The sequence below is a fragment of the Onychomys torridus genome, chromosome X (genome assembly GCF_903995425.1).
Source record: "Onychomys torridus chromosome X, mOncTor1.1, whole genome shotgun sequence".
Classification (NCBI taxonomy): domain Eukaryota; kingdom Metazoa; phylum Chordata; class Mammalia; order Rodentia; family Cricetidae; genus Onychomys; species Onychomys torridus.
This window is the reverse complement of record NC_050466.1, coordinates 89,143,534-89,171,258: the sequence shown is the minus strand read 5'-3', so window position 1 is coordinate 89,171,258 and position 27,725 is coordinate 89,143,534. Positions and strand designations below refer to the sequence as shown.

Below are 27,725 nucleotides of genomic sequence, written 5' to 3'. Positions count from 1 at the left end.
GAAGGTCAGATCTCTCTAAGCTGTTTTGGGCAAGGCTTGAAATGGTGTAGATGCCACATTCCCAAATTGAAGGTGGCCCTATGCTGTGTGTTCTTGTCCTGTTGTGACAATATGCCTTCTGGCAAGAAAGACATCAAACTAAGGTGAATGGACTGGAGGTATGTAGTTTGGTGCAAAGAGATCACATGAGATGTACTGATAAGAATTGTAGACTAGTTTCCTGGTGCTCTCACCAAAATGGGTTTCCTGATCCTTCCTGGAGCTCATGTGTAGTGGCATCATTCATGAAGAAGCATGTGACATGTAGGAAGAGCTCAAGCTGATTCATGAATGGGGAGGGAAGCACTTTATTTGCAAAGAATAAACCGTTAATTTACACAAACTTACATCCCTGTTTATATACATTATATATAGTTTATATACACAGTATCTCACACAGGATGCTGACCCCCCAAAGCAGCATTGGCCTGCTCCAGGCCATTCTCACAACAAATCCCTTCACCCCCATCTCAGCCGGAAGCTTTTTGAATAAAGAAACCCTCCTCAGCCCCTCCTGGAAAGAGCCCTGAAACGGATTAAGGAAACAAACCAGGTTCTGTAGTGCACATGGCCTAGGGAGACCCCAGGTAAAGGTGGGACCTCAGGCCACACTAGGAGGCCTCAAAACTGCCTAGAGGCAGGAGCTGCACAAACCCCTTGGGGAAGTGTGTGTGAGGAGGCCAGTTCTGATGAAGACTGCAGCGCATTCCCTGGCTGGCCAGGCTCCTGAGGGAGATAAGCACTTCTAGCCTTGAGTCTGTGGGTGGATGAAAGAGGGGGAGGTTCCAAGGGACAGGCTGCTTTGTCCCTTTCCACTGCTGAGTCTGGAGAGAGGGCCATGCTCACTGTCCTAGGCAGGCCACTTTCCCTGTCTGAGCATCAGATTCACATGAATAACAGGATGGGATGTAGCTTGGGCTCTATTCCCTCTAAGAGCCCTTCTAGGTCAAAATTTCTCCAAATCTGTTTGCATCTACTAGAAGATGCATAAAATGCAAGCACTCACATGGGGATCAAAGTCCTCGCTTACCTCTAGGTCCTTAGCTCTTGCTTCCTAAATTACAGAGATCTGGCTCAGGATGGGCAGAGAGGCAGCTAAGGCAAATGCTACAGCTTCCAGGGAACCAGGAGCCAAACAACATCATCAGCTGCATTTTGTGCCAGCTTGGCTTCTGAGGCCCAAGTGGCTGGTAGGGGCTCCTGCCATGCAATTTTCCTTCAGACCTGTCATCTGCTCACCCAGACCTGTCCCATTCTCTAACCTTGGGGTGACTTCACTTCGTAACAACTCCAAACTGTAATCTATATCCCTGTGCTATCAGTAAATGCTTCACTGCTTTGCCAATGTCCACAGCACAACAGGCCTCCCCACTCTCTACTATTTCCTTCCCCCAGCCTCTTCCTCTAGGGCTCCTTGTGAGGTTTCAGAATGAATGAAAGGTAGTGAAAGGCCTAACTCTCCTATGATCTCCACGCACAGAGTCCGAAGGGGTTGGCATGTCCTGCAGGGGCACAGTTAGTAAACTCATTTCCTCACAGCCATCTGGCTTTAGAATGCTCCTCTCGGGTCTCCTCCCCCGATTCTTGAGAGACTCTGGCAACAACAAGGCCTTTGTAATTTGGCCGAAGGAGAGACGGAGTCACACTTAACTACAGGAAGCAGACCGGCTCCCAGAATTTGTGTCTAGGGTTAGGAATGGAAGTCCTTGCCTTACATGGCAGCTCCTCATGTGATGGCTGCTGCTTTTATCGGATGGGTGAAAGATCCTGAAGGCTGTTCTGTGGGACCCAGGGCTCTAACGGAAGATTCTTCTCAAGTCAAGAACTCTTAGGGTTGATCATTGGGGCCGTTCCCCAAGAAAATACCCAAGTCTTCTCCCACTGAGCCCCTGGCAGCCAAGGGACTAGGTAGCACTGTCAAGTAATGAACATTGGGCATTGCTAGGTTTCTCCCTAGGATCCCACAATGATGTCAGTTCCACATGATCACCTTTATTTGTTCCTCCTGGACTTTTCACAGTGCTGTGGTAAGGGACTAGCTTTGGAGTCAGACCTCACTAAAGACTCAGGTCTGTGATTTAGGCTGGGTGAGATCTTAGTCAAAACACTTCACTCTCCCAGCCTTACCTATACAATGTAACTGTGATATTCTCTACCCTGCCTTCTTCAAAGGAAACAATAAAAGAGGAAGTAAGCTTCCAATACTAAGGAGAGGGGCTGTTGGTTCCTGCTACCACTGCTGACTGATTGCTCAAGGCCTTCAGGATCAGATGCATGTCTAAGGTTTACCTCGGTTCTGGTTATAAGGCTGCCATTAGCATTAGGCAAAGGAGGCTTGGCCTATTACCTCTTTACCTGACCCTTGAAGGACCAAATAATATGGCTACTTGGAAATGGAGGCGCAGCTGAGAAACCTGTTGTTCTTGATGAATTTCAAAGATGTATTCTCCATCTCTTCAAAAAGAAATACATTTCAGGAGCAAGAGGAGCAGGCTGTTCAAGGTTGAGCCTCCCTGCTTTGGGCTGCACCTGGCACCCTGAAGCCAGGCAATTGGAAAGAAAGTTGGTGAATAATCCTAGCATATGACCATGCAGGAAAATTGGTGGAAGGTGTCTTTGGATCTGAACTAGGGGTTAGAGCCCTGCTCAATAGCCAGACAGTTAGTTTGCTCTGAGTCTGGCTCTAGGAGAGAAGTGCAGACCTCTATGTTGACAGTAATCTGTTTCTAAAGAAGGACTGTGTTAGTGGGCCGTCAGCTGCTGTTCTTTCAGATAAGACCTGACCTAATGATCACTTGAATTGACCTAATGATCATGTGAGTTGACCCAACGACCATGTGGGTTGACCTAATGATCACTTGGGTTGCAGCAAACACGGACAAAACTCCCTGTTTTCAATTCCTACTTATCTCCCTTTCTGGGTAAGGTAGGAAAGCCCTGCTTTGCTAATGTTTAAGAGAGTCCAGGGTTTGGGAACTCAGAAGTCTACTGTGGCAGGTAACTGTTGAGAGCCAATGATGTCCAAACTCCAAGGGCCTTTTGGAGGTTATCCAGTTTAACCGTCTGGTCCCAGACACAATTTTCTTAGAATTAGATGGATAATAACTATATGTCTTAATCAGTGGAAAATTATTTGTGCCCAGGTAATTTAAAGAATACAGCAGACTCATGTGAACATGAGTCCCACATGAGGCACCTGTCTCAGACAGAGGTAGGCACTGTGGAGGAAGAAGACAGAAAGCTTTCTAGTCAGTCTGGGGAGGGTGACAAGTGGGAAGACTCCAGGTAGTTTTCGGAGAGTGGAGCATGGCTGTAAACAACGTGAGACATGCATGGCCCAAGTATAGATTCGGGTTCTTACGTAGGCAGGGTTGTGGCCATGCCCGCAACGATTCCAAGGCAGAGCAAAGTTCCCAGCTCTGGAGTCCAGCAAGCTGCCACAGTGTACCTCTTAGCCTCAGTGGGAGTTTTGTGAGCCTCTTGTAGGTCATAGTGCAATACAGCAAGAATGCCTCCTCTGCCAAGGATGCTTGCTTGGCAGGTTATTGCCTGGGTCTCTGCCACAAGCACTTGCCTTCTTCTGACCTGACCCTCTCCTTAAAGTGTAACCTAATGCCACTCCCAGCCAAGAGAGAAGCAGAGCCTCCTTGGAGTCAGATGATCACCCTAGAGTCTGGAGTGCACCTTTGCTTTTTTGTGGCCTACTGTCTTGGAGCCTCAGTTTAGTGCAACAAATGGTAAATCTGATGAGGGACCTAGGGGTTGAGGAGTCACCATAAGCCAGTCAGCAGGTCGCCTAAGAGGGTTCTGCTTCTTGAAAACCCTGGGGCTTCATCAACTGTGCTGGCAACTCAAGGCCATTCTGGGAAGTCACGTAGGCCTTGTCATCCTGGAGTCACTGGGGAATAAATAGTACTGGGGCATTTCTCTCGGTGGCTGCAACGCCAATATACCTCACTCCACAGCAGCACTTAGAGGTCTGGGAGTCCTGGCTCCCAAACCTGGGGCAAGGGCATGGGCCAGGATGGTATGGGAGAATCTAGGCTGCAGGGGCTTCACCCAGCCTGATGGCCCCAAAGAAGGTGGTGTGCTTGCTCATATTGATAGAGATGTCGGCGTGCACCATCTTCACGGCAATTTTCTGCCTGGCCTTGAGGAGGCACACGCCTGCAGTATAGCAAGTGTTGTAGTTGGTCTTCCCTGTCTCAATGCTGCGGGTGCACTGCAGGAAGGGCTTCTCATCCACCACCACCTCGTAGCTGGCAAAGTCAGTGAAGTTGATGTAGTACACCTGGGTGAGAGGCAACGAGAAGGGATTGGGGGAGAGAGGAAAAAGAGGGTGGGGCCCTCCCCTGGTGAGCAGCTAAAACCTCCTCAGATGAGCTGCCAGTATACCCTGTTCAGGGGGCAGTGCTACCCAAAAGTGTGCCTGTTGGTCAACAGGAACAGCAGGGTGACAGATCGCTGTCCTTCCCCTTCTCCATGGGTTCAGGGGGCTGAGCAAACCTTCCTTACAGACTGCTTGAGTCCAAGAACTGTGCCTTCTTTTCCATTTCACTGGCCCCACTCCCTAGCCCTGGCATGAAGTGGTGCTTTGCACACTTTAGGTGATTAATCAATGCGCCAGATACACTACCGTCCAGTTCCCATACTAAAGACTATTTAGGAACACACTTAGGAATCTCTGATGCCTGCGGGAGGTCACAATAATGACTTCCCATTTCTCTAGCTTATGAACAGAAACTTCCCGAGCTTGCAACCTACTCTCCTCGCTTCACTCAGCACACCTTGGCCCTCTCCCTTGCTGACTGAGGAAGCAGGCCCTGAGATGGAGAGCTAGCCCATACACATGAGATAATGGATGCAAATCCTAGTCTCCTAACTCCATTCTCAGGCCAAGGAGGAAGTATGAACCCATGACCTGGTCTCATGGAGACTTTCTTAGCTCATAAGGGCCACTCCTAATCCTGTCCTGGGTCCAAAAATTTAAGTTTCATCCTTCATTACCTTTTGTCAGCACATCCCACCCTGAGCTTTGATTTTGCAACACTACTAAATGGAATTTAGTTCACAGGATATTGGGGTTATGCCCACATGCCCCATAGGAGTGGAGACCTTCCTTCATCTGACACCTTATATCACTTCATCAAAATGACTCCATAGGCTCTTTGATTGGAAACATCACATTTAAGAGCTGCATAATCTCTTGGGTCAGGACCAAGCTACGCCAGGACACTGTGGGTGCCAGGCAGGTGTTTGTTAACCCAACTTCTCTGGTCATTTCCTCTTGAGAGCCAATTGTTGGCTCCTCAGTCCTTCTGTTCATCTGCCTGTTTGCTGCCTGCCTCCCAGAAACCTTGACCTCAAGGCTTATCTACTTCTAGCTCTGCAGAGAACCCTGACAGAGGCACGCAATGAGGGAGGAGATGGATGGCCACTGGCAGACCTGTGGGGAGTGGGCCCAGGGCAGGAAAAGGACAAAAGTGGAGGGGAGAAAGGTCTGGGAGAATGACATCAGAAGGAGGCGAGAACAACAGAAACAGACAGAAACAAATGGGAGAAAGAGGAAGGAAAGACAGTCAGAAATCTTTTCGAGGTAGAGAGAAGGTCCGCAGGAGCACTGTTCATTATCATGCCCAAGCTAGCAGTGTTGTGGGGAGGGCTCTCAGCAGCTCTGGGACATAGTCTCAGAAACTCAGAGCAAGGTCGGTCCCTCTGTGGAACCAAATGAGGGGAATCAGACAGCAGGATGTGGGAGGGGTCTCTTTACAGTTTTCCAGTGATATTTTGCTAGGGAAAAAAATGAAACAGATTCCCTTGGTCTTTCTTTCCGCCCTTCAACTCCCTCCCAGTGTGGACTCCACCACCCCTTTCCCCAGCAAAGCAGGAAGTTAGCCATTGGATGGTCTTGGCTTGCTCCACAGTGCCCCTAGGTGGCCTGCACCAGATCTGCACCCTGGATATAAGAAGAGTTAGGCCTAAGACCGTACTCACTTCTACCTGACTATAGATGAAGTAGGTGCCGTCCACCAGTACCTCCAGCTCCCCGCTGCGGGGATGTAGCTTAAACACCTTGGGGTTCATGGTGATGCGAGACCAGTCATTGAGTACTCCACCTGAAAGATCTCAGTATGAGAGAAGGGCAGTCACTCAGTATGTGTCAGAATAAGTGGGGCAACAGAAACAGATACCAAGCAGTACCACTCCCCCATCCCCTGCCAACCCTGTCTATCCCTGGTGACCACAGTTTTCAAGAGCCAAGCTTTAAGAAGAACATTTGGAAGCAGGAAAGCTGTACTGTTTGTAAAGTGGCTTCTAGGCCTGCCTCAGGACCTGTGGATCTGTGTGCATCAGTTTTTAACCTTGTATTCTTGACCTCTTCATCAGCAAGGCGCTTTACCTTCTAGCTGGAATTGGAGGTGGTGACGGTGGAAGAGGAGAGTAGGCACATAACCATATTTTCTTTGTTGTTATGGTGACTGCACAGGCAAAATCCAGACACTGAGTGGCAGGCTAGGTCTTAGTATTCAATTTCCCTTTGCTAGCAATATCACCCGAATTCCTCTCTTGTCTCAGAGGTTCCCGTGTTTTTACCTTCCTAATAGATTCTTTTCTGAGGCTCCTCCACACCCACGCCTTTCTGGGAAGCCTCCCAAGGGCCCCAGGAAACCACTTAATCAAACGATCCATCTGTCTGGAGAACTAGAAAGTTGTTGTTCGGTGTCGGGATGATCACTCACATTCCAAGGCAGCTGGGGATAGTGACCGCCAGTTACCAGGCCCCATAGGTGAGGGAGAGCTTCACAATACTTGGGGATAACCTGCCATGTTACAGTAGACCAGCTAGGAGGATATGGGGAGGTGCCTAGGAATTGAGGCACCCTTGGCAAAGCATCTGTTTCATATCCCTGATTCTGCTGTGGACACAAGCATGGGAGGATGGAGGAATATTTCTCTTTCTTTCTTGCAGATAGAAAGATGTTCCTTCTACCATAAGAAGAGGGAACTTATGCTCATAGGGGCTTTTTCTCTCAGCTGTTTGTTCTTCACACAAAAAGATGATGTTTTAAACATCCATCCTTGACCAGTCTCAGAAGGTCCACCTTTCTGAAGGATGAGGCAAAAGGAGGCCCTCTGAGTTAGCAGTAGATTGTGATTCCGGTACTTCAGTGGACTTCTCTGTCTCGTGTCCTCTCACTGCGACCTCCCTTACTTCTGGTGGTCAGTGTAACCTACCACTGGGAATTAGCCCAGAGGGACTGGAAATTGTCCTGCTCTGTTATGGTAGTGGGAGCCAAAAGAGGGGCTTCCAACATAGAATGAACATTACAGGCCATCACTTAGATAACCAAACAAATCTGGTTCCTGTCTGACCATGTTCTTCTACATGGATGGTGATTATGGCCCACCCAGGACCCTGGGTCCCACAGTGCTTGAGCCTCTCCAGGGCTCCTAGGGTTTTCCTCTTATGATGCTCCTATTTGCACTTGTGAGGCTATTAGGCTGGTGTGGTTTGAATAGCAATGTCCCCCACAGACTCGTGTTTGAATGCTTGGCCCATAGAGAGTGGCACTATTAGGAACTATAGCCTTGTCGGAGTTTGTGTGCTGTATTGGGGAAAGTGTGTCACTGTGGGGGCAGGCTTTGAGGTCTCATATGCTCAAGCTATGCTCAATATTGTTCAAAGCCCCCTTCTGCTGCCTGTGGATGAAGATGGAGACCTCTCAGCTCCTTCTCCAGCACCAGGTCTGCCTGCACACGGCCTGCTTCCCACCATAATGACAATGGACTAAACCTCTGATATTGTAAGGCAGCCCCAATGAAATTTTTTCTTTGTAAGAGTTGCCGCAGTCCTGGTGTCTCTTCATAGCCATAGAAACCTTGACTGAGACAGCTGGGTATTAAGTGACAGTCAAGGGAGTAGCTAAGTCTGATTAGAGGAACTCAGCACAGACAGTTCAGGACTGACTGCACTCTTAGGAGCTGTCCCCATGTAGCAGGTTTGGTAACCTTTATTTACTGTTTCTGCTCACAGCCCCTCCCTTCCACTCCAAGCTCTGTAAGCATCTGGCATCTTGGCTGGCTTGTTGTTTCTCAAGACTCCTGGGGGTTCATACATTTTAGGTTTTGGGCACCCTGGAGACTGGACATTATTTCAAAGCTCTGTACTTTAATGAATGTTCATGTCTCTTTGGGGGAAGAAAATGAACCTAATCAGTCAGTGGAGTGTACACACACATCACCGAAGTAGCATAGCACAATGCCAAGAGTCAGAAAGATATGGTTCTGCATCTCAGCTCCTAACTTAACTACAAAATCTTGGGCCAGTTAATTAAGTTCTCTGAGCTTTAGGTACCGTGTCTGTACAAAAGGAGACTTGCAATACCCACATCATAGGGTTGTTGCAAAGGTTAAATGAAACAAAGACAGAACACTGAGGGGATTCTAAAGTGCCGTGCAAACATAAGGCAGCATGGTTCATTTGGAGAGTTCTAGTCTCTCTGTGACTCTGTTTCCCCATCCCCTAAATGGAGGCATGCCATGGAATATGCTTTTCTCAGCCCCACTGACATGTTTTTACTTTTGACAGACTCTAGTACTCACATCTTCCGAGAGGAACACCCCTGCCACCCATTTTCTGTACAGGGCAATCAGACAAAATAATTATTTAATATAGTTCTATATCCCTTAGTTTGCACTGTGAAAATGCTTATCAAAAATCCATATTCTGTGGTGACTCTGGCATGACCATCAAGACAACATAGGTGGATGATGTCTCAAATCCTATTCAGATACCACATTAGTGGATTCTAAATGTAGTTTAGGGCCTGAGGTGCAGTTTAATGGTGGTGCACTTGGCAAACATTCACAAGTCCCTGGGTTTGACCCCTTGCACTGCAAAAACAAAACTAAAAGGCGATTTGGGTGTAGCAACTGGTCTTGGTGCAAGCAGTTACTTATGACAGCCAGTAGAGGGCACTATGGAGTAGGAAATGCCCATCTGTGCCAAGGATACTCATGGACTTGGGAGGGGCTAGGCTGGCTGATTATTTGGAGGTTGGGAATGAGGGATGGGAGAAACTCCTAGTAGGGAGAGAGACTACTTTGATTCTTACCATTCTTGACTTGAATTGCTGACCCTTGGCCCTGCAGATGCACCACAGCTGGCTGGGAGGATGAGAAGAAGAGAGTCACTGTGACGGCTGCTTGCTATGTCATGCAGTCCCGTGTTTTTACCTCTGGTTTCTAGACTCCTTTGTATCCCAGTTCTGATCCCTTTTCCCTGTCTTGAGATAGTAGTAGTTCTATTTCTCCTAAAAAACAATAGTAGGACTCTACAGCTCTACCACTTCTTCACTATGTGACCTTCAGCCAAATGTGATGCCTCTGAGCTTTATTTCCCCAACTGTAAAATGGGAATTATAAGAATCTCTGTCTGGCCACTCTCGCAAGGGCAGCTGTAGATCTAATATGCTGGTGAATATAAAATTGCCTACAAAGTCATCAAGGACTGTGCAACTATGTAGATTTATCATTGTGGCCAAATAACTATAGTGAGGGTGGTTGCTGGGAGGAGACAAGGCCAGGCCAGACAGTAGAACTTGCCAAAAGAGACAGACTGGGAAGCCTAAAGACTAGGAGGGAACCTATTGGGCCATTAAGGGGGAAGCCCAGGCTGGTCTTGGCCTATAGCTAGTAGGCTGCTTTTCAAGGACACACTCTTAAACTTCCCCACTTCAGATTCCAGGCAGTCTGAGTGCCCATTGGGCATCTGGGCTGGCTTGGAAGTCAGAGGCCTAGGTGTAGAGACTTGACAGGCAGGTTGTTTCCATGAACTACTGAATTTGGTTGTAGTGACCCTCTGTCACTCATGGAATGAGTAAAATGATCCATGCAAGACTGTGTTCCTTTAGCTAAAGGCACATCCTTGGGACAAAGCTTTTCAATTCAGACCTTGGCAGTGAATGCCAGTGAAAACTTCGGAACCTCCAGGGCAACATGAAAATAAAGCCTCAGGGAGTTTCATAGGGAGCAGCCGCTAAGGTGACCCCCAGCTTGAGGCCATCCCACCTCCCCAGGAAGACAGTAAGGCCCAGCCAACCTGGTTTTCTCGAGTTCCAGCTTTATCAGCAGCACCTGCAAAACAGGACAGGGCGGTCAGGGTGCTGTGCTCTCTTCTACTCCCCTTTCTCATTTCAGCAGCCAGGGGTTCAGAGCCTGCCTTCCCACAGGCAGCCCTGTGGAAATGTCTTCTCCAGGGCTTACAGCCTGACTCATAGCTAACAAGGGGCCTGTCAATGGCAGAGGTGAGCCCCTCCTTCCTGTTCCTGTTCCTGACCTTCATCTTCAGAGGGTCTATATCCCAACAGGGAAGTTGGCCTCTAGCCAATACTGGCCCAAGGCAAGCCCCACTGTGCATCCAGGGAGAGCAACAAGAGGCCTATGCTATGCCTGTCATTGTGTGTCCCTGAGACAATGGCACTTGCTTCTTTAGTCCTTTGTTCTTTTCTTACTGACTTTACAAGGACCACTGTCATTTATAAAGATCTTCTTTCTTTACGTGTGTCTCTTTGACTTTAGGACATAAACTCTATGAGAACAGGGAGCACTTAGCAATATATCTCTTTGTACACAGAAATTAATTGTTTGTGGAATGATTGGATTAAAAAAACAACTTTATCTCTTGTGGCCATGGTAACACTGCTGAGCCCTATTTGAATTGTAAGTGGAAGAATCTGAGTCTTGCTGATGAATTTTGAGACCTAGAGAATTCAGCTGCAAGAGTCCATTTCTTAAAAACCCAAGACATGGGAGGGAGCAGGGGAAGGAAATAACAACCAGCAGAAGTTCAGGCAGTGTGCCTCCTGTCAGCTCCAATTAGGCAGGTTTGGATCTGCAGCTGTACCTGTTGCATGCCCTGCTGGGCTCCAGGGGAAAGATGCAGAAGGATGGAATGGCATTTGAATGATCAGCATGGGATTTAAGGATGTAGTGTGAGAAGTACTTGGCTCAGGGACACAGTGGTCTTGGTGTCTGGGTTTGCTACAGACACAGCCTGAGTGATTCATACATTTCTAACCACTTGACTAGGAAGTGGCTACTTGTCCACACCAATGGGAAAGGAGTGTCAGAGTACATGGGAAGAAACTATAATAGGGTTGCCATTTTGTCTGGTCCCCAACATTCCTCCTTACAAACCATTTCCTTGCAAATATCATGTGACACTGCACACTGGAAATCAAAATAAGCCAAATCTATAACTACAGGAACTCCAGTGACTGCCTGGGACCTCTTTCTCATACCTCTGTTTTTGGCTCATATGAGTTTATTGGCTCACTATATGGAGGCCTAGAGCCAAAGATGGAATGTGATGGAAGGGTTGGCATGGGGCAAGAACAGATGGCCTGTCTGGCCCAGCTTGATCTCAACAAGAGTTAGAGCAGGCCAGGCCCTATCAGAGATTGTTCAGTTCCTAGCTCTACACTGGACTAGGGATTTCTTACTGTACAACACCACTGTTGCAAACTTCCCTGAAGATTACTTACTCTTATGCTACAAAAGTCCTGACAAGGTTTCTAAGGGGTGGGAGACAGCAGAACTCACCAGAAGGTCCTTGGAGGCCAGGGGGTCCTTGAGGACCAGGAGGGCCAGGAGGGCCAGGTGGTCCCATAACAGTTGTTCCTGGAATCCCAGGAATTCCTGGAATCCCTGGGGGTCCCTGGGGTCCTGGAGGTCCTGGAGGTCCTGGGGGGCCATTGGGCCCAGGAGGCCCTGCTTTCTTTCCTATAATTACAGGATTCAGTGTTATATTTGGCATTAGTTACTGTTAACAATGTACTGTTAGGAGTTCTAGAGACTCCCAATGATACAAGGTCAGCCATCTAAGAATTTTTGCTAAAGAGCTGGACATGTTTATACTCCCTTGTCTGACCCACATTTCAAGGAAGATTTGAGGACAGAGAAATAAACAGCCCTTAAGGAGCCCAGTGCAGCAGGGAAAAGGTTATAAGATATTAGAAGTGCCACATTAATGAGAGGGACCAAATACTAAAAACAGGCCAGGCAAACTTCAAAAAGGAGGCTTTGATCTGAGTCCAAAGGATGAGAACTATTAGGAAAGCAGACATAGGGCCTTTAATCGTTCTTTTAGAGTTTGACTATCGCTGATAAGTGTGGGACTTCATCTCATGTCCAGTGGGTGGACTCGATGTGATTAACCAAAGGACAATGGAAGTCTGACCCCAGGAACACAGTCAGCTCCAGGAAGATTGGTCAGATATGCAGAGGCTGGGGGTGGATAGGGGCTTCACTGGCTGCCGATTAGGAGTGAGAAGGAGGTTTGGAGATGAAGGTGGAGAGAGAGGATGAGAGACCGAAGACATCAACATCAAGAAACAACAGAAAAGAAGGAATAGCAGGCAGAGAGAGACCTGATGAGGAGGCGGCAGGCTCTGTTTTCTCAGCTGACCTCTCTAAACTCTATTTTTAAAGATCCCTGGGAAAGGAAATTCTGCAAACTCTCCTGGTTACATGTTCCAGTGTTTATCACCCCTCACTGCTCACTGTTAGGAAGTTCTTTGGTATATTTAACTGAAATTCCCTCCTGTGGCCATTTGAACTTTTTTTCTATTCTTTGTGTAGCTAGGGGAGAGTGGTTATCACCATATACACAAAACCTCATATACTCAAAGACATTAGGTTACCTATCAACTTACATCTCTGTAGGCGAACTAATCCACTGTCCCAGAGATTTTCTTTAGAGGCTATATTCTCAAATGCATTGTTTATCTGGTCTACCAACTCATCCTCCTTTCCTTCTCATGTTTTTCCAGAACAGCCTCAGCCCTCCCATTTCATATTCCAGTCCTTCTTTCTTCTAGGGTGTAGTCATGGTAAGTGTATCATAACTGTTCTTCTTATAGACTTTTTTTTTTTTTAGCAAACCCACCAAAAGATCATAGGTGGTCATGGGTAAGCATCTTTCTACCCTCTGAGAATTTCAATGGAAGTCCTAGAATTGGAAATCTTTTACAGTGCTCTCCCCTGAGACAGTAGCTTAGTTTCAAATATAAAGTTAGTGTTTCTACTGCTATGCTAAAACACCATACCAAAAGCAACTTGGGAAGGAAATGCACTTTGGGTCCTTTGAGGGAAGGAACCTGGAGGCAGGAACTGAAGCAGGGGCCACAGAGGAACACTGCTTACTGGCTTGCTCCCCATGACTTGTTCAGCCTGCTTTCTTATACAGCCCAGGACCACCAGCCCATGGTTGGCACCACCCACCATGGGATGGGCCTACCTACACCAATCATTCATCAAGAAAATGCCTCACAGAGTTTCCTATAGGCAATCTGATGGAGGCATTTTTCTTAATTGAGGTTCTGCTTCTCAAATAACTCTAGCTTGTGTCAAGTTGACAAACAAACTAACAAAATCCCCAAATCAACAAACAACAACAAAATAACAACCGGACATCTTTACTTTAAACCTTTCTTACTGGTTCCAACTCCTCATTTCTCAGACATTTTAGTCTGGAAAATTCTGTCCTGATTTATTAGGTCCTCTTTTAAGACTAATGCTTCATGTCTAAACAACCCCAAGTATTCAAGGAGAGGCCTATAAAGAGGCCAAGCATCCAAGTCTAACCACATGCTCATTTGGAATGGAATAGTGTGTCATTGTGGGACCTCTTCTTCAGAGAAGAAAGAGTAGTCCTGAGAATATTCCTTCAAGAGGGCCTATAGGGTCTTAAAGACTAAGAGGACTGAAGTGTGGCATTTGCCCTGAGCTTAGCAGTTGAGATGGGATCTGCCCAGTTTCTAGACCTAGCCAATCTGAAGATGCTGAGGAGGAAAACCATCTCCCTTTGGATTTGTGCAGCTTCCAAATCAGGCTTATTTGGCACCCAACTTTCAATTCTAGTTAGTGGAGTGGAAAGAACCTGGATCTGGACTCTGGAGATAAGAATGTAAGCCCCAGCCCTGCCACACAGTCACTTTGAACCTTAGTTTCTCCATCTGGGAAACAAGGAGCATGGCCTCCGTGCTGTCTCTTTTTGAGACTGAGGTGCTACAAGGAAGACTGCACTATTGTCAGTTGGGAAACTTCCCCAGCCTGGAAGTGAGGTGTGCTTCTCCCTCTTTCTTTTCTACTTGGAGTAGACACTGAAATTGATGCATATCAGGCTGTCCTGGGTTCCAGCGTTTCCAGATGGAGGGTGTTCTGTGGGTAGCACAAGGTTCAGCTCCAAGAACGTGAGTCCCTTGTAATAGCTTAATGTAATTTTAGAAGAATTACATCCAGAGCCTCCTCCAGTCCAAGAAAATAACTGTTGCAGTGTAAATAGAGAGTGATCACTTATGAAAATGTTAGAAGGCATCTGAGAAAAAGTCCCTGCTGGAATCTGCTTCTGCTGCTGGCCTTCTGCTTCTCTGCACTTGGACAAGGAAGTTCCTCATAGTTTCATTCCTATGGAAAGTTAGGGCCAGAAAAGAGTATGCAGAAAATGACCTCTGGACCAAGAGACTGAATTCCTTCTTTAGATTCCCTAGCTTTGACAGAATACTTCATGATATAAAAGCCTAGAGACGTTTGTACTGAGAAATTTACCCTGTGTAGTCTCAGATAAAAGAATAATCACATCATTTCAAAGCTAAACTTCATCAAAGAGGCATTTCCCTAACCTTTCAGCTAAGTCCCAAATGTTAAAAAACAATGGAAAGCAAGTGAGTAAAGGGAGGCTGGGATGGGAGCATGGAAGAAAGGGGTGTAATGGGAAGAGAGAGGGAGAGAGCTGTGGGAGTAGGAAAATTCCATTAAAGGGTGAAGATTACGTGAACAATTCAATTTACCTCTTCAGGTATGTACCTATTCACTGTGTCCAAGGAAATCCATATTAGATGGCTTCTAAATCACTTTTAAACAAAGTAGATATTTAAGGCTTATGTGCATTTTCTTCCCAGTAAAGTTTTATGCAATGTTAAGAGTTATAATTTCTTTTTTAAAAAAGATTTATTTATTTATTTATTTATTTATTTATTTATTTATTTATTATGTATACAGTATTCTGTCTGCATGTATCCCTGCAGGTCAGAAGAGGGCACCATATCTCATTATGGATGGTTGTGAGCCATCATATGGTTTCTGGGAATTGAACTCAGGACCTCTGGAAGAGCAGCCAGTGCTCTTAACTGCTGAGCCATCTCTCCAGCCTAAGTTATAATTTCTATCTGGAAGAGATGTGGTGAGTTAAGAACCAAATACTTAAACTCAAATTTACTTTCTTAAAAGACAGAGCATTCTAGTGGTGACTACCTGGGAAAGAGCAGAAGGACTTTGCACTCACTCCAGCGCTCTGGTGTTTATTAACTTTGTTCAATTCAGGCAGGTCTTCAGAAGGCCGGGCAAATTTTCAGCCTCTTTTTTTCAATAGGATCACACATTTGACATGTAGCTAAGGGTACCTGAAGTGGCAGAGTACTCTAGTGCTCAGAGGATTGGCAGGCTACCCTTGGAGTTAGCCTTTTTAGGCAGTTTGGAATGCTCTAGAAAGCTCCATATATCTAAACAGACAAAATCACTTAAAGAACTTTTTTTACATTTATTCATTTTATTTTATGTGTCTAAGTGTTTTGCTGTATGTATTTCGATTACATGCATGCCTGGTGCCTGAGGAGGCCAGAAGAATGCATTATAATGTCCCCTGGAACTGGAATTACAGAAGGTTGTGAGCCATCTTGTAGATGCTAGGAACCCACACCCAAGTCCTCTATAAGAGCAATGGGTGCTCTTAACAGCTGAGCTGTCTTTGCAGCGCTGGTAAAGAATTTTAAGGTTCATAATCCAAGCTACTTGGGAGGCCTAGGCAGGCAGATCACTAAGTTTAAGGTCAGCCTGGGCTACAGAGTGAGTTCAAGGCCAGCCTGAACAACTAAGTGAGATCATGTCTCATTCAAAGAAAGTAAAAAAGGGCTAATGATGTAGTCCAATAATAGAGCATCTGACTAGCACATCTAAAGCCCTGGGTTTCCAGTATCATATAGACAAAGGAAAAAAAGAAGGATTTTTTTAAAAGGAAATTCACAAGTTTTACATTATCCCTGTCTTCCTTTCATGTCAGAACCTAGGGACAAACAGGTACAGAAACTGGTTTCACAGTTGGTACTTTTAGTGCAAATGAGTTGGTTTTATTTGCCTAGTCCTTACAACCTGCTTTCTCTTTGGATTCTCTTTTTAGTCCCACGTTAGGTGCAATGTGGACTTAAGAAACCAAGGACAGCACAGTGAATCGCTCCAACTAGCACCTACTTGAGAAACACAAAAGGAACAGAGCAACACAGCAGCATAGCTTTTTCTTTCTTTTTCTTCATCACAGAGAAAATGACATTAAATTCTCAAAGCAAGAGGTATCATCTTTGATCATCTGGAAAACTGAATAAAGACAGCTTTTAGGCTAAGAGCCAAAGTATTGATACTTTTCCATAGGTAGTGTTTCTTTTCTCTATAAGCAGTCTTAGGCCTTCATTCCTGTCTGATAACTGATCTGATAAAAGAGGGGAAGGAGAAAAAAGAAGGCAGTGGACAGAGGAAGAACGGAAATAAATATGAACTGGAAACAGAGATGTAAAAAGGAACAAGAAGGAAGAACCAAAAAATGAGGGCTTGGAGTAGAGTGTAGTGGTAGAGCTTTTGCCTAACATTCTTAAGGCAAAGGCCCTAGGTTTAATCCCCATTGAAAGGGAAAGGGGAGGACACAGGGACAAATCCTTGTCATCATCATCATCCAACGGAGGTAACTTGCATGTGTTGCTAGAGTCAATTCTGTCTTCCATGGCTTGTTACTGAAGAACTAATTCTTGCTCTTTATAAAGTGTAACACTCAAGTAAATGATTGTGTAGAGCAATGGCTAACTAATGTTGAAAGAAATTAGTGCAAAATCCTATCTCATTCATTTTTTTCTAATTAATAAAAGACATGACAATGTAATAAAGTCAGGAACTCAACTTACCCTTTTTCTTGTTTTTAACAGGACCTATTAGAAATAGAAGATGGAAGATTAAATTAGTAGAAAATTCAAAAATGGTTATTCTCTAGAAAGTCATTAAGGTGACCCTCAAGGCACTGAAAATTTAAGGGACCCTCATAGCCATGGGCCAGGTTTTAGACAAGGTATCTATTTCCCAACTATCAAGCTTCTCCCATCTGTTGGCTGACTGTTGAAACCACAAAAAATACATGGAGGATTCCTCCCTTAAGAAAAAACAAATCTTCCCACTTTAGGAGTGAGTTAGGAGTGAGAGAAAGAGTATTCCTCTGTAGAGATGAAATGCCCAGAAATGCACAACTCAACAACCTCAGGTCAGCATTCCATTAATTCTGAGAGTCCTGAGGATGTGTAGTTGTGTATTCAGGTGAACTGGGACATGAACTTTCAGATGGGGATACTGTTAGTTTTATGCAGCACAATGTAATTCATTAAGTAGCACTGTTTACTATGTAAGAAAAACCACAAGGCACAACAGACCCACTGTAAGAGTTTATTAAGAGAAGGAACAGAGGCAAATGTGCTTAGGCCTATGGAGATTGTGCAGGGAGAGAGAGGAAGAAGAAGGAGGGGGGAGGAGTCTGTGATCCACTTTTTATGGATTCCCCCACCCATGTGCAATAGATTATGTGATCACGCTGCGTGCAAATTATACGACCATGCAGTGCACGGATTACATAGGACATAAGGCCCCAGGATGACCAAGCCTCCTTCCTGGATACTGGATAGCACATGTGCAGCCATGTAGCAACAGATATTAGAAGGGAAAAAAGTTTTGTTCTTACAGAAGGAGCAGAATGGCAGTAGTTTCCTTTCTAGTCACTTTTGTTCTAACATCACTCACTATGACCAATAAATCATTCTTATGAATTCCACTATGGGCCTCTAAGCCCAGTGTTGCACAAAACTTAGACAGTCTTATTAATAAAAACAAACCCAAGGCCAGGTATTGGGGTGAACACTGAGAGATCAGAGAAACAGAACAAGCCACAGCCACCTCACTTTGAAATTCCTCAGCTGATCCTGTTTCCTCAGACTGGAAGCCTCTGTGTCCTTATCCAAATGGATCTCAGCTGAACTGCTTCTTGAGAGCCTGAAAGCTTAACCAGGCTCTAGTTCCTGGTCCTCATGCCTTATGAACCTTTCTGCTTTCTGCCATCACTTCCTGGGATTAAAGGCGTGAGTCACCATGCCTGGCTGTTTCCAGTGTGGCTTTGAACTCACAGAGATCCAGATGGACCTCTGCCTCTGGAATGCTAGGATTAAAGGTGTGAGTGCAACTATTTTCTGGCCTCCATATCTAGTGGCTGTTCTGTTCTCTGACCCCAGATAAGTTTATTAGGGTGCACAATATTTTGGGGAACACAATATCACTACAGCCCAGCCCCTATAACTGTCACATCCATTCCTTTCTCTTCAAGGCCATGGTAATTTTTCAGTTTCTAGACAGAAAATGCAAGGGAGCTAGAGCTGTCCCATACTAGAAGCATCTAAGTAACAGAGACCAAATCAACAACTCCTTCTCCATTCCATAATCTGTAAGATAAACTCATTTGTTTTCTTAATACACTTCAAAACCTTATTCTTACCTAATTCAGAGGACTACCATTGTCACATGTTGGTTTCATGATAAGAACTAACATTTTTCTATATCCTTCTAATCCCCTCTATCTGTAATCATCATACTTTCTAGATGCAAAACCCCACAGCTATGTCAGAGTGGGACAGATAGCTGTGAAGAAGTTCAGACTGCTTTGATAAGAGGAAAATTGAGATGAGACAAGCTTTGATCAACATGTGCAGACAGTCTGCCTTTTTGCCATTGGGAAAAGAATGCTTTATGATAGGATCAGAGTTAGCATTGCCCAGCGATAATCTAGTTCTAAACCAACCACAGAATGATCATAAGGCAAGTGAGTTTCCTTCTGATTCCTCATCTGCTGTATTAGGGAACACTACATACTCCATCTTTATTCGAGACCTAAGATCAATGAAGAAAAACAAACAAGCTGGAATTCTGTATCCCATTAAATTCTCCCTTTAAAAAGGAGAACTAGACTCTCTAACAAATAAAAATTGAGGAAATTTGTTGCCAGTAGGTATACTTGGAAGAAATGTTAACAGGTTAGGAATTTGGATCTGCATAAAGAAGGGAAATGAGTTAGAGAACAGATGAAGGAAGATAAAAAAGGAGATCTAAAGAAGTAGCACACCAACAGACATGTTAATATGGAAGGGGACATCTCGTAGGCCTCCCCCGGACAAAGAACTACAGGAAGCTGAAAAGTGGAGAGGGGGAGAAATGGTCCTTTCTAGGGATGAGCCCCCGAACTGGTTATGCAAGACCAAGTGATCAGCCCTGAGGTCATATACACACACACAACTAAATGGACTCAGCAGGCTGCACTCACTTAAGTGTTTATATATGTAACAAAGAAAAAGTCCATGATTTTGGGAGGAAGCAAGGTAAGGAGGTACAGAGAGGGGTACAAAGGAGGAAAGGGAAGAGAGGGGGAAATGATGCAGTTAAATTTTATTTTTAAAAGCTAAAAATAATACATTTCAGGAAGTAATATGCCTTAAAACATTTTATTTTTTATTCTCAATTTAGTAGATAACAGTCTTGTTGAAAATAGTAATAGGAAATATGTATTTCCTCTAGTTATGTTATGGCTTATGGAACTGTGAAACAAATGATAGCCAGGGCTGCCCATGTGACAGTGGGCTCATCAGTGGCTACACAACTGGAGAAAGGACTCCCCTCCCTAACCTCTGTGAAGGTTGCTAGCTGCTTCCCAGGGTACAGTGAGCCACAAGTACCTCTCTCCCTCATGATTGACTGTTGACAGACTCAGTTTGTGCAGATCCAGAGCAGACAACTGCAGCTGTTCTGAGCTCACAATTGCAATGACTGTGTCATGCCCAGAAGGTAGCATTCCACAGCCCTTCTTCCTATCATCTGCTTTTTATATTCTTTCTACACCTCAGTCATGATGCTCCCCAAGCCTTAGAAGGAGTGGTATTGTTTAGGCCTGAGTACTCAACAGTTACTTATTCTCAGCTATGAGTCTTCTCTCAGTGATCTTTATTATAAAAAGAAGTTTCCCGAAGGCTGAAAATACCATGTGTGTATGGGTATAAATATAAATATAAATATTTAGAAAGTGATTTGATGCCATGTTCATTTAGCAAAACAACATTAGAAAACTCCATGAGTTTTTTTAAACCAGCTTTATAGTTTCAGGCATTCATTTCCTTCTGTCTGTGGAGCAGGTCTCACATTTATCACAGAGTGGGTTAGGTGCCCTCATAATACTCATTCACTGTTTCACCAGTGGACACATCCTAGTAGGTAGGTGGTACTAAAGGACACAAGGTCAACATCTGGGTGAAAGTATTGATGAGTTTTGTATTGGTGAGTTTTTCTCCCCTAGCATCCTATATTGCATCTTCTGGCACAATATATGTTAGCCAATAGGGAGGGATCTTCCAATTAAGTTCCAGCTTGATTTGTTTACGTCATGCTGCCAAGGTATGTGATGTCTTCAGCTATAGAGTTTTACTGTCTAGTGTAGTGGAATATTATTTTAAGGTGTGTTACTTTTGTTTATATTGTATTTGTTTAACTCTGTGAAGCTGTGTTACTGTGCCTGTCTAAAACATCTGATGGTCTAATAAAGAACTGGCCAGCAGGGAGGCAGGAGAAAGAATAGGAGGGGCTGGCAGGCAGAGAGTATAAATAGAAGGAGAAATCTGGAAAGGGAGATCCAGAAGGAGCTAGACAAGAGGAGGACATCAGGGGCCAGTCAGCTACATAGCAAGCCACAGAATAAGAGTAAGATTTACAGAAGTAAGAGAATGGGAAAAGCCCAGAGGCTAAAGGAAGACAGAATAATTTAAGTTAAGAAAAGGTGGCTAGAAGCTAAGAAGAACTTAAAGAAAATGTGGTACATATACACAATGGAGTACTACTCAGCAGAGAAAAAATAATGACATCATGAAATTTGCAGGCAAATGGATGGAACTAGAAAATACCATCCTGAGTGAGGTAACCCAGACTCAGGACAAACACAGTACGTACTCACTCATAAGTGGATTCTAGATATAAAGCAAAGGATAACCAGACTACAATCTCTAGAGAAGCTAGCTAACAAGGAGGACCCAAAGAGGGATGCACAGGTCACCCTGGGAAGGGGAAATAGATGAGATCTCCATGAGTAAACTGGGGGTGAGGGGGGGCAATGGAGGGTAGGGGATGGGGGATGAGAACATAAGGGAACAGGATGGTCTAGATGGAACAGTGATGGAGTGGGAGAGCAATGAAAGAGATACCATGATAGAGGGAGACATCATGGGGATAGGGAGAAACCAGGTGCTAGGGAAGTTCCCAGGAATCCACAAGATGACCCCCAGTTCAGACTACTAACAATAGTGGAGAGGGTACCTGAACTGATCTACCCCAGTATCAGATCAGCAAATACCCTAACTGTCATCATAGAGCCTTCATCCAGTAACTGATGGAAGCAGATGCAGAGATCCACAGCCAAGCACCAGGCCAAGCTCCAGGTGTCCAGTCAAAGAGAGAGAAGAGGGATTCTATGAGTAAGGGGCATCAAGACCATGATGGGGATACTTATAGAGACAACCAAACCAAGTTAGTGGGGACTCATAAAATTTAGACCAACATCTGCAGAGCCTCCACAGGACTGGACTAGGCCCTCTGCATAAGCAAGGCAGTTGTGTAGCTTGATCTGCTTAAGGGGCCCCCTAGCAGTAGGATCAGGATCCATCCTTGGTGCATGAACTGGCTTTTTGGATCCCATTACCTATGGTAGGACACCTAGCACAGCCTTGAGGCATGGGAGGGGCTTGAATTTGCCTCTGCTGAATGTACCAGGCTCTGCTGACTCCCCATGGGAAGCCTTACCTTCTTATAGGAGGGAATGGGGGTGGGGTGGGGAGGCTGGAGGGGCAGGAGGAGAGAAGAGGGGGATCTGTGATTGGTATGTAAAATGAATAAAAAATTTCTTAATTTAAAAAAAAGAAAAGCTGGCTAGAAACTAAGCCGAGCTAAGGCTGGGCATTCGTAAGTAATAATAAGCCTCTGTGTGTGATTTATTTGGGAACTGGATGGTGCCCCCCCCCCAAGAGTAAAAAGCAATAACAACACTTTGGTGTCCAATTTGGGGCTCAAAATCCATCTAGAGCCTGATAAAGCTAAACAATAACAACAAAAGAGGGATACAGCTCCTTTAAGAGTTTTGGTCAGACAGTTTCTGCTGGTCACTGAGCCCTTGAGCAGCCAGTACATTAGGTTAGGTAGGAACAAAAAACTAAGTAAAAACACCTGCTGCAGTGCAAGCATTGGAATTCTAGAGTTCTAGGAAGGTTGAATGCAGTTCCTGGTTAGATAAACCTTTTAACTGCTTGGTTTTCACAACCCAAGAAGTGGAAGGAACCAGGTGAGCTGGGTGCGGAGGAGGATCCAGATGTAGGTTAGCAGTTCACAGGTTTGCTTAAATGGTTAAAAAAGGCTAAAAGATAGGCAGTAAAAGAGATACAGATGGAAAAACCTCTAAACAGGTTACAGTGTGTTTAACAATGTGTGAAGGCCTAAGAAAAGGAAATGGGTATAGTCACAGAAAAAAAAAGAGTGGTTTATAAAAGTCTTTAAAAAGAGAAGTAAAGTAATATAAAAATGAATAAGCCACATAAGATGGAAAATACACAGAGAATCTGGATCCTATATGTTATTATGTTGATTTGAATGTTTTGATTGTTGTTAAGCAAACAACAGCTGCTAAAAGACATGGGATTGTGAACTGGACTGATAAATTGAACCAGCCTAGATACTTTAATTAAATGCCTTAACTTTTAAAAAGTCAAAAAATATATTTGTCAAATGGTAATAAAAAATGCTTTGGAGTTTTGTTCCCACAGGAGATGAGATGCTGTGGATTCATTCCTTCAGGGTTAATATGGATCAGGTTTGATCAGGCGAGACCTCCTGATACCCCCAGGTGATATCTATCAGCAAAGGTTACTGCTAGTCTTCCCAGGATTTGGTCATTATCCCAAATTTTCTCTCTGGAACCCTAAAGATACTTTGTCCACAGATAGCAGGAGGAAGTATGGAGAAAACTATGCTCACATTTCCAAGAATTGGGGGTGTGTGGATGGCTGTTAGTTATTGGTGGGTTATGAGTGTTTGTTATCATTTAGGAGAATATAGAATATTGATACAAATTTAAAGTTATTTTTGTTACACTGTATATATGTTTCTACTCTTGTTAAAGAATTTTTGTATATTGATAAAAATTAAAGGTTATGTTGGTTACAACATATTGTATGCATGTTTCTATTTTTGTTTGAGGCATTGTACCTATGCACTTCATTTGGAGTGTAAGGTAAAGTTCTAGTTTTTGAAAGCTATTATTATAAACTATATAGGACAATCAAGAAACATAGGTCAGTAGTTAGTCATTCATAACAATCACATTTGTAGATATGTTAGGTATGTTTTCTAGGTTAAATAGATATATTTTAGATAGATAGATGGTCTTCAAACCTTTCAAAGATCTTTATAATATGGCATTTAAAATGTTTTGTTAACTTAAGGTTTTTCATGAAAATGAGACACATCTGCTCCTGGCAGCACTAATTTACTTTGGAGATGATGGGCATACAGAGTTTGCTTTCATTGTGGCAAGGTTAGCCACTGGGCAAAGAAACTGTTCTTGCCTTTAACTGCTGACAATGTGCTATGAAGTCTGGACATGCAGGACACACAGGAAAATAAGACTTTTGAACTTTGCCAAAACAAGGCAGAACAGTCTAAAATTCCCGCTTCATAGAAAAGTCTGCCAGATACTCTAGTCCTGTAGGCTGAAGATGGATGCCACAGCATTGCAGAGGAACTTTGGGTGACTGTCCAGGCAGCCAAATGCCTCTATTGTTAGATAATATTACATCCTTCTGGGTCTTTGATGGAGTTGAAGACTAGACAGTTACAGTTGCAGTTTTTCGTAGTTATGATAGAAAGTAAATTAGATGTAAAAATTTTGGATTCACTAAGATAGGATAGATAATGCATTATTTTCTCTGAATATGCTAACTACACATGGACAGAATATTGTGATTGTAATCTTTACTTGATAATCATTAATGTATATAGTCTTACTATGTTTAAGTTAAAACCCTTTCATTTTTATATAGACAAAAAGTGGGAAATGGGGGTTAGGGATTTAGCTCAGTGGTAGAGCGCTTGCCTAGCAAGCACAAGGCCCTGGGTTCGGTCCTCAGCTCAGGAAAAAAAAAAAAAGTAGATATACATGTAGTTGTCATCGTGTTTGTTATACATCCCTGTCAGTTGGTGACATCTCCAAGTGTGTATGCAGTGACGATGTAGAATATGAAGGTGTCTCAATCTAGCCCCACGTGGGAAATGTAGTAGCATATTATTTTAAGGTGTGTTACTTTTGTTTATGTTGCAGTTGTTTAACTCTGTAAAGCTGTATTACTATGCCTGTCAACCTGGTGGTCTAATAAAAAGCTGAACAGCCAATAGCAAGGCAGGAGAAAGGATAGGCAAGGCTGGCAGACAGAATTAATAGGAGAAATCTGGAAAGGGAGCTATAGAAGGAGCTAGAGAAGGGGAGGACATCAGGGTCCAGCCACCCAGCCACTCAGCCATCCAGCTACATAATCAGCAAGCTATGGAGTAAGGGTAAGATTTACAGAAGTAAGAGAAAGCCCAGAGGAAAAGGTAGACAGGATAAGTTAAGTTAAGGAAAGCTGGTTAGAAACTAAAGCTGAGCTAAGACCGGGCATCCATAAGTAATAATAAGCCTCCATGTGTTATTTATTTGGAAGCTGGGTGATGGGCCCCCTCAAAAGAGTAAATAAACAACAATAGCCTAGTTCTGTTGGGAAACCAAGAATGAGGGCAATAGCTTGTGTTGCTTTGGAGGGCTGTGATAACTTCTTAATCCTCAATTCATATGTCTTCTTATATCCTTAGTTTTGGTTAACTCCCTGTCTCTATCTCCTCCTGTCCTTTGTTCTTCTAGACCCCTCCCATTGCACATGAGTTCTACTGTTTGTCCCATTCAGGCCTCTTATACAGCTTCCTGTTCTATGTAGATTTTCTAAGTTAAACAAAAAAAATCTAAAATTCTGAATTTATGATCTACATATGAGAGGGAACATGCAGTATTCATCTTTCTATGTCTTTTCCTCAGTATAATTTTTCCAGTTCCACCAATTTTACTAAAATAGTCATAATTTCATTTTTTAGTATTGAATAGAAAATTCCATTGTGAAATTGTATCATAAATTTTCATTATGCCTTTATCAGTTGATGGATATATGTCTTATTTAGGGTTTCTATTGCTATAATAGAACATTACAATCAAATGCAACTTGGGAAAGAAAGGATTTATTTCAGCTTACAACTCTCAGGTCACAGTTCATCACTGAGAGAAGTCAGGGCAGGAACTCAAGGCAGGAACTGAAGCAGAGGCTATGGAGAATGCTTACTGGCTTGTTGTTCATGGTTTGCTTAGTCTGCTTTCTTATACAACTCAGGACAACTTGCTCAGGGGTAGCACCACCCTGCCATAGAATGGGTCCATCCAATCTAGTTGGGTGCATTTTCTCAATTGAGGTTTCCTTTTCCTGAACAGCTCTCACTTGTGTCAAGTCAAAAAAGCAGCCAACACAAAGTTTAGGCTTATTTGTTTTCCTTATTTGTTTTCTATTGTGAAGGAATCATGAATGAACATAGATGTGCAGGTATTCTGTCATAGAGTCCTTTGAGCATATACCCAGGAATGGTATAGTTAGGTCATATGGCAGATTCATTTCTAGCTTTTTGATGACCATACACACTGATTTCCACAGTGACTGTACATGTTTATACCCTCACCAACAGTCTCTTTCCCTATATACTCACCAGCATTTGTTGTCCACTTGTTTTCTTCTTAAGGACCAATGTAACTGGGGTGAGATGGACTCTCAAAGTGGGTTCTGATTTGCATTTACCTGATGGCTAGAGATAGTGAACACTTTTTTTTTTTCTTTTTGAGCTGAGGATCGAACCCAGGGCCTTGAGCTTGCTAGGCAAGTGCTCTACCACTGAGCTAAATCCCCAACCCATGAACACTTTTTAAAAGTGCTTATTAGCCATTTTTTATTTCCTCTTTTAAGAACTCTTTATTCAATTTCATAGTCCATGGATTGTGGTGTTTTCTTGAAGTTTAAGTGTTTTGAGTTCTTTGTATCCTCTAGATATTAATCTTCTGTTATGTTTACAGCTGGCAAGGTTTTCCCCAGTTCTCCTGGTTGCCTCTTAGCCCAATTAACCATTTCTATTGCAATACAAAAGCTTTTTAATAAGGTTCCATTTGTCAGTTGTTAGCCTCATTTTCTGAGCAACCAGTGTATTGTTGTGTACACCCTATGTGTTTAAGCAATTCCAAAGTCTCAGGTGTTACACTGAGATCCTGAGATCCTAGATTCATTTGGAGTTCTCTTTTTCGTTTGTGTGTGTGTGTGTGTGTGTGTGTGTGTGTGTCTGTAGGGTGTGAGATACAGACCTCATTCCCAGTTATACAAAAGTTTTACTTCCATGGATTCTTAATCCAAAATATCACATGAACAGTCTGGTTAAGAGTTTTTGCTTCCGTATGAAACTTCACAAGCCATACCTCCATCACCTGCATTTCTCCTAACAGTATCTTCCAAATTCCCAGAACAGTTCATTAAGCTCTGAGCATTCAATTATTTTTCTAGCCTAAAGTTCCAAAATTCTCCTCCTTCCTCCCACAGAATATTCCAAGGCATAAAAGCCACATGGTCAGGTCTATCACAGCAAGAGCCTACTCTCTGGCACTGATTATTATTCTAGTTTCTTTCTCTGTTGCTGTGATAAAACACTGACCAAAAATAGCTTGAGGAGCAAAGGGTTTATTTGGCTTACATATCCCAATCAGGGTCCATAACTGAGAGAATTCAAGAAGAAGAGACAGGAACCATGTTTATTGGCTTGTGGGATATTCTCTTTCCAGGTGACTCCAGTTTGTATCAAATTGACAAAAACTAAACACTAGTACACATGCCAACACTAACTCAAAAACAAATGAATTATACATTTTTAAAATAAATTTTCTAGCTCTAGGCTTTTTATTACAATAACAGAAAATGGACTGAGACAACAACCAGGAAGGATTTATTCCTTATATGTAAAGCTAGATTAACTTAAAATTAATCAATTCAATCTACCTTATATCTATAAGCTAAAGAAGAAAAATAAACAGTCATATAAATAGATGTAGAAAATATCTTCAATAAAATTCCACAAACCTTTATGATGAAAAAATTCCATTCACTAGGGGTCAAGGGAATTTCCTCAATTTAATTAAGAATTCTATAAGAAATCCTATAAACCACAAGTTGAGATAACTAGATGCCCCTTAGGACTAAGAAGAAGTAAAGGGTATCTTTTTTCACCACTATAATTAGCAATCATTCTGGAAATCCTAGCTCATGTGACAAGGTAAGAAAAGGAAATAAAAGGTAAGGAAGAACTAAGGCTGTCTATTCATAAATGCTATAATTTTTCCAGTAGAAAATCTTCAAAAA

At 43.5% G+C, this 27,725-nt stretch overlaps 1 protein-coding gene across 5 annotated transcripts in view; it reads right to left on the bottom strand.

Moving 5' to 3' along the window:
- Window positions 1-344: 344 nt before the first annotated feature.
- Eda (ectodysplasin A) overlaps window positions 345-27,725 on the bottom strand; it is a 385,778-nt gene continuing 358,397 nt past the window's right edge. The window contains exons 3-8 of one of the 5 annotated variants that reach the window (XM_036175450.1): window positions 17,049-17,072; window positions 11,644-11,823; window positions 10,142-10,176; window positions 9,156-9,207; window positions 6,034-6,164; window positions 345-4,330 (exon numbers count right to left, since the gene is read on the bottom strand). In XM_036175450.1, coding sequence (XP_036031343.1) covers window positions 4,079-4,330; window positions 6,034-6,164; window positions 9,156-9,207; window positions 10,142-10,176; window positions 11,644-11,823; window positions 17,049-17,072 — 674 coding nt within the window. In that variant the 3' untranslated portion in view covers window positions 345-4,078. Of the gene's footprint in view, window positions 4,331-4,881; window positions 5,540-6,033; window positions 6,165-9,155; window positions 9,208-10,141; window positions 10,177-11,643; window positions 11,824-17,048; window positions 17,073-27,725 lie in introns of those variants that run through there. The other 4 variants (XM_036175451.1, XM_036175452.1, XM_036175453.1 and 1 more) reach the window with 4 other exon arrangements.